The sequence below is a fragment of the Mangifera indica genome, chromosome 1, assembly GCF_011075055.1.
Source record: "Mangifera indica cultivar Alphonso chromosome 1, CATAS_Mindica_2.1, whole genome shotgun sequence".
Lineage (NCBI taxonomy): Eukaryota > Viridiplantae > Streptophyta > Magnoliopsida > Sapindales > Anacardiaceae > Mangifera > Mangifera indica.
Window position 1 is genome coordinate 1,162,204 of NC_058137.1, and position 6,885 is coordinate 1,169,088.

At 38.1% G+C, this 6,885-nt stretch overlaps 1 protein-coding gene across 1 annotated transcript; it reads left to right on the forward strand.

The window, feature by feature from the left end:
* Positions 1 to 566: 566 nt before the first annotated feature.
* On the forward strand, positions 567 to 4,687 carry LOC123213288 (leucine-rich repeat receptor-like protein kinase PXC2). The gene is made up of 2 exons (XM_044632687.1): positions 567 to 2,662; positions 2,981 to 4,687. Exons 1-2 carry the CDS (start codon positions 1,200 to 1,202, stop codon positions 4,425 to 4,427), a joined length of 2,910 nt encoding a protein of 969 aa, XP_044488622.1. The 5' UTR covers positions 567 to 1,199; the 3' UTR covers positions 4,428 to 4,687.
* The last annotated feature ends 2,198 nt before the right edge of the window (positions 4,688 to 6,885 follow it).

Here is a 6,885-nt window from a genome sequence, read left to right on the forward strand (position 1 = left end):
TTCTTCGCCCAAATTTCCCCACTCAATCATTGCAGCTGTCTCTCCATTCTTCTCTCCCTTGGCTCATTACCTATCGTTAAATGATTTATACTATCGTTTCTTATTTTCTACGCTAACCCACACTGGTGCTACTATGAAGTCTAATCGAGTTGAAAAAAGACTGGTTTAAGTTATCTGACTCAACTATCGAATAGGTAATTAAAGATTGAGCCTGCTTCCTTTGAATTGTTAAAAAATAGAGTAATTTATAAGACGAATTTTAGTACGGTGATACTGACGCCAACAAAAAGTTTTGAATCGAATCGAATCTATATCTTATTTGTATCTAAGCCAAGGTATGGGAAGTGGCTTTCTTTCACACGCCGATGAGGCAGCCCAATATAACAGTTGTCTTTGAATGGAAACCAGTATTTTATTAGAAAGGTCTAATTATGATTAATATTCCGCGCCATTGACGGCACTCATCTACAATCTATGGCAAGTCCCAAGAAGAAACTCATTAAAGTCCCTCCCCATTTCATATGGAAAAGTCAAAAGGGGAGTGTATCGATACGAGAAAAGAAAAAGATAATGTTCAGGAAACCAGAAAATTTGGAATCAAAATCAGAGGGTTCCATTCCATTCTCTGACTCCATGCAAGTGAAGTGAGTCGAGCGACAGTCACAGAGCCCATACAAGCCTGAAAACCGATGAGGAGTGCCACGTGGATATCCCACATCGGATTCTGGTTTGACCAAAATGAGTCCCCCAAAGAAGAAGACTGCGTGTTAAGAAGCTTTAATGCTTTCTGCTTTACTCTCTTCTCTCTCTCTCTTTGTTTTCCATTCAGAATTTTAGAGCAACCCAAAGTCCAACTCCAAATAAAGTACTCATTTTTTATTTCAGTCATTAATATATCGCCCGTTGCTTTTGCCGCGAATAACTCCTGAGAGTCTCTCTGTTCCGGCACCGTTTTGAGACAAAACAAACCCAAGAATGGGTTTTCATTTTCTTTTCTCATCTTATCAACCACAACAAGAATTTAGCATCTCTCAGTTTGGACGCAATCTTTTCTTTTGTTCTCTTGTTTTTCTCCGAACTGTTTAAATCATTTTCACGTGTTCTCTGTTTTGTTTAAGTCAACTTTGTTGTTGCTGCTCTTCTTCTTCTTCTGCCGAGAAAAAAACAGCGCTTCTTTTTTTTAATTTGTTATTTGTTCAATGGGAATTAAGCTGCGAATGCTGCTGGAGTTCTGTTTTTTTCTTGCTTTTGTTCCTTCGTTTATACAATCTGTAGACCCAACATTGAACGATGACGTTCTTGGGCTAATCTTCTTCAAGGCAGGACTTGAAGACTCAGAAGGGAAATTGATATCTTGGAATGAAGAAGATGAGAGTCCTTGTAACTGGGTTGGAGTTAAGTGTGATGCCAGAACCAACCGGGTCACCCAGCTCGCCCTTGATGGGTTATCTCTTTCTGGGCATGTTGGTCGTGGCCTCTCACGGTTACAGTTTCTTCAAGTTCTTTCTTTATCAAAAAACAACTTAACTGGGACTATAAACCCTGATCTTTCACGTTTTAGTACCCTGCAAGTTATGGACTTCAGTGAAAATAATCTATCTGGTTCAATCCCTGATGAGTTGTTTAAACAATGTTGGACCTTAAGAGTGGTTTCATTTGCTAACAACAACCTTAATGGTCAGCTTCCTGATTCATTAAGCTACTGTCCAAACTTAGTCTCAGTTAATTTTTCCTCTAATCAGCTTTCTGGGCGGTTGCCTGCTGGCTTATGGTATTTGAGGAGTCTTCAATCTCTTGATTTGTCTGATAATTTACTGGAGGGAGAAGTTGTTGACGGGATTGCAAATTTGTACGATTTGAGAGCCTTAAAGTTGGGTAAAAACAGGTTTTCTGGGCCGCTTCCGGATGATATTGGAGGTTGTTCGCTACTGAAAGTTGTTGATTTTAGTGAGAATTCTTTCTCTGGAAGCCTTCCGGATTCATTGCAAAGATTGAATTCATGTGCTTCTCTTTATTTACGTGGAAATTCATTCACTGGAGAAGTTCCAGAATGGGTTGGAGAACTGGGAAATCTTGAGAAGTTGGATCTTTCCCAGAATCATTTCTCCGGTAGGATTCCGTTTTCGATTGGAAATCTTCATTTGCTGAAGGAATTAAATGTGTCAATGAACCAGTTTACAGGAGGATTGCCAGAGTCTTTGATAAATTGTGTTAACCTTTTGTCTATTGATATTAGCCAGAATAATATGACAGGTAATCTGCCTTTTTGGATTTTTAAGATGAGATTGCAAAGGCTGTCACTTTCAGGGAATAGACTCGGTGGAAGAATAGATTATGCTTCATTTAGTTCACTGAATCAAGGTCTTGAGGTCTTGGATCTATCTTCAAATGTGTTATCCGGTGAAATTCCATCTAATATTGGAGTTCTTAGAAGCTTGCTGTTGTTGAATATGTCCAGGAACTATCTTTTTGGTTCTATTCCAGCAAGTGTTGGAGCATTGAAAGCTACCCAAATTCTTGATCTGAGTAAAAACTGGTTAAATGGAAGCATTCCTTCAGAAATTGGGGGTGCAGTCTCACTTAAGGAACTGAGGCTGGAGAAGAACTACTTGACTGGTAAAATTCCGACTCAAATCGAGAACTGCTCATCACTGACATCCTTGTAAGTTCTTTCCTGCCTCCTGTTTTTGTTATTTTAATTTCTGTATGGAGTTTTCATGTTATAGCTATCTGAATTGTCATTGTACTTCATCCGCTGTAATCGTTCAATAGGCTGCACAGCCACTGCGCTTTCCTTTACAGTCAAACAACATGGTTAAGCAAATGTTTAATTGGGCGGTATTTAGGTGTAATAGATGTGGAGTAAAAGGGGAAAATGTTGCATAATTGTCTCATACTCTCAGATTCTTTATGTGAAGATGGTGTCGAAGATATGGCTAATGGTATATTGGTTTTTTGATTTTTTTGTTCAAGTATACAGGATCCTATCGCAGAACAACCTCACCGGCTCATTCCCTGCTGCCATTGCAAACCTAAGCAACCTTCAATATGTAGACTTGTCTTTCAACAACCTCACTGGTAGCTTACCCAAAGGGCTGACAAATCTTTCCCACCTTGTGTCCTTTAACATTTCCCACAATCATTTTCAAGGTGAACTACCAGTTGGGGGCTTCTTCAACACCATCTCTGCCTCATCTGTTTCTGGGAATCCATCCCTCTGTGGCTCTGTTGTCAACCAGTCCTGCCCATCTAACCATCCCAAGCCAATTGTCCTAAATCCCAACCCTTCAGACTCATCCACTGGTGGCTCTTCTTCAAATCACCGTCGCAAGATTATGCTCAGCACTTCTTCCCTTATTGCCATTGGAGCAGCAGCTTTAATTGCAATCGGTGTAGTAGCTGTCACTGTCCTTAATTTTCATGTGCGGTCTTCCATGTCACAAGCTGCTGCTGCTCACGTGTTTTCTGGTGAGGAAGATTATAGTTGCTCTCCCACTAAGGACCCAAATTATGGAAAGCTTGTAATGTTTTCTGGTGATGCTGAGTTTGTTGCTGGGGCCAATGCGCTGCTCAACAAGGACTGTGAACTTGGTCGTGGTGGGTTTGGAGTTGTTTATCAGACAATCCTGGGAGATGGCCGTTCAGTTGCTATCAAGAAGCTAACAGTTTCAGGGTTAATCAAGTCCCAAGAAGATTTTGAAAGGGAAATGATAAACCTTGGGAAGACAAGGCACCATAATCTTGTGACACTTGAAGGGTATTACTGGACTCCTTCATTGCAACTTCTCATCTATGAATTCATCGCAGGAGGGAGTCTGTATAAGCATCTCCATGATGGAGCAAGTAAAAATATCCTGTTTTGGCGACAGAGATTCAAAATAATCCTGGGGATGGCTAAAGGATTGGCCCATCTGCATAAAGTAAACATGATTCATTACAATCTGAAATCAACCAATGTTCTAATCGATAGTTCTGGTGAGCCAAAGGTGGGAGATTTTGGCCTGGTAAGGTTGTTGCCAATGTTAGACCGCTGCATCTTAAGTAGCAAAATTCAGAGTGCACTTGGCTACATGGCTCCTGAGTTTGCATGTCGCACAGTGAAAATAACTGAGAAATGTGATGTTTATGGATTTGGAGTCTTGGTTTTGGAGGTGGTCACAGGGAAGAGACCCGTGGAATATATGGAGGATGATGTGGTGGTGCTTTGTGACATGGTGAGGGGAGCATTGGAGGATGGCAAGGTAGAAGAATGTGTCGATGGAAGGCTTCAGGGCAATTTCCCCCCAGATGAGGCAATTCCAGTGATAAAGCTTGGTTTGATATGTGCATCTCAAGTGCCATCAAATAGGCCAGACATGGAAGAGGTGGTCAAAATTTTGGAACTGATCCAATGCCCTGTAGATGGGCAACAAGAGGAGTTGGAGTGACACAAACTTGTAGAAATTGAAGAAGAAAACGAATCATGAGAAGATTTCTGGTGAAGAAGAATCCGGTTTGTTTGTTCAATATCCATTTCTTTTTGTTGTTTTTTCATTGTATTTTTTTACTTTTTTTCCTGTGGGAATTTGTTACAGTTTCCTGTATCGGATTCTTTTTCATCAGATGAACATAAGACAGACTTCAAAATGTATTGTTAACTGATATATCTATCAATATACCAAATCACTGGAACCCTCGTTGGTTTCGATGTGTCTCATATCATTCATATAATTGCATACTATCGATTTAATCCAAGTCATACAAGCATCCCTGTCTGTGTTTCTTAATTTCCTCCCTTCACTGCCTGCATTGCTAGATATACTTTTTAAAATGATTCAAGGATGAAGCAGCTTGTAAAGGAAAGTTCTATATGATGCTGTTGAAATTTAAAATAAAAAACGGCACTTGCACTCTTGCTTGTTTCATACTCGTCTTTCTGGCTCTTGGTGCAACATGATCAAATCTCATGCTTCAATAAGGTGATCTTAGTAATGATGGGCAGTGCACACTTTGAAAGCTAATTCATGACACAGTGAGATTTCTCTGTTTCTGCCAGCATGGTTAATAATTAAGGCTTAGACGCGAAGCTTAATTTCATGGGCAATATTATGCATATCCAATTTTAAATATCTAATTGGATATCTAGTACTCAATTGATTACGTAAAACTAGACAAAGATAGTTTTATTGTTTTATAAGATGGTGTTGGAGACAAAGGGAACCTGATCAAAATGAGCATGGACATCATCAAAATACAACACATGAGGGCCCTGTAAAGCACTTGCATGACTTTTGTAATAGATAATATTTAGTGGGCAACAAAGCAATTATAATGTCTTGCCATGTGAACCTCCTTTTAAGGCCCTTTTTTCTTAACGGGAGTAAAAGATAATTTTTCCCATCATCAAATCTTTAAATTTGTTTAAGTTCCATAAAACAAATGGGATATTCTTGTAATCGGAGGTTCAGTATGGCATACTCATCCCAAAAGTTAGTACAGATTTGATAATCCCAGAAGTTGTCTTCATTTATACCTAGTTTTTGTTGAATAGCGGTGGCTTAAATTCTAAAAAGGGTTAACCGGATCTACGAACTATGAATTTTATAAAATAAATACTTAAAAAAATCTATAATGATGACGGTGGAATTAGACCAATATGATTTATATATGAGTCTAGTCTAACAAAATAGATATGATATGTAGACTAGAGTGACCTATTATAATACGAATATGACTTTTTTATGAAAATATAATTTGTACATAAAATTTGTATTAAATTGTATGTAAACTTTAAAAGAGTGCCTTAAAATAGAATGACCTCAACCAAAGTGAAAAAAGAAACTTCCTTTTTATTTTGTAATTTTCTTCTTTCATAATAAATTTTTTTTCTATCATCTACTCGTCTTTTTCCCACAAATTGAGCTTCTGTAAATGCTTATATTCTGGAGTATAGGATTTATGACCTAAAACCTGGGTTCTCTTTTATCATATTATAGTGAAAAGCCTTCTTGAAATAAGAGAACTGTGTAGATAAAGAGTTTAATTTTCCTCATGCTTGTGCTGCCTCTTTGTTGCACAATGGAGAGACAGAATTATAGATTCCTCATCACACATTTAACAACTAGGAAGGAGCATGTAAATGGGTTCATGAATGCCAAAAAATTCGATTCAAATTCTAGGGTATTTTTGCAAGATTGTATTAAAGTGTTGATAAAGTAGTTGGATAGAGCCTGATAACCAACTTTTTCAGTCTGCGGTGAAAGAGATAGTGCAATAAAAAGATTAAAAAGGTGGATCCACCATGACACCCACCATTAGTGGTAGACCTAAGTTTACAATCTAATCGAAGTGTTTGGACATGATTTCTGGATCATAGATTTTGGAAGAGGCCCAGAATGATAAGACACCAACTCAGGGTAAGGCTCAACCAAGGTAAAGATAGCTTTAATTCGAATTGATTCAAATTAAACCATAGTTTGGCTGAAACAATACTCATATTGGAACTCTAACTTGACAACTTAACTCAAGATCAATTCAATTGTCTATCCAGTGATATTATTTATCCCAACAATGATATTATTTATCTCCCTATCCATATTATTTATTTAATTGGCATCCCTTCATTACACTGTACAAATACTCAAACTAGATTAAACTGGACATTGACTTCAATCTGAGCTTAAGTTTGCTTCGAATTCAGCTAGGTTGGGATCAATCCCCCTAGCCACCAAAATTTAATGGAGTTCTGAACTGAATGACAGGCACCAAGGCTCTGTTTCAGGCTTTCAGCTTTAGGTCCCAAACAAATAAGAACGGCAACTTTATATTACTAATAAAAAAAATCATATTAAAAAACAAATACAATGCCTGCCTCTACAATATTTGCCAAGGGAATAAAAATAGGTG

Coding starts and splice junctions, on each gene's coding strand:
- LOC123213288 (XM_044632687.1), top strand. CDS start 1,200: ATGGGAATTAAGCTGCGAATGCTGCTGGAGTTCTGTTTTTTTCTTGCT. Junction 2,663..2,980: donor TGCTCATCACTGACATCCTT/GTAAGTTCTTTC, acceptor TCAAGTATACAG/GATCCTATCGCAGAACAACC.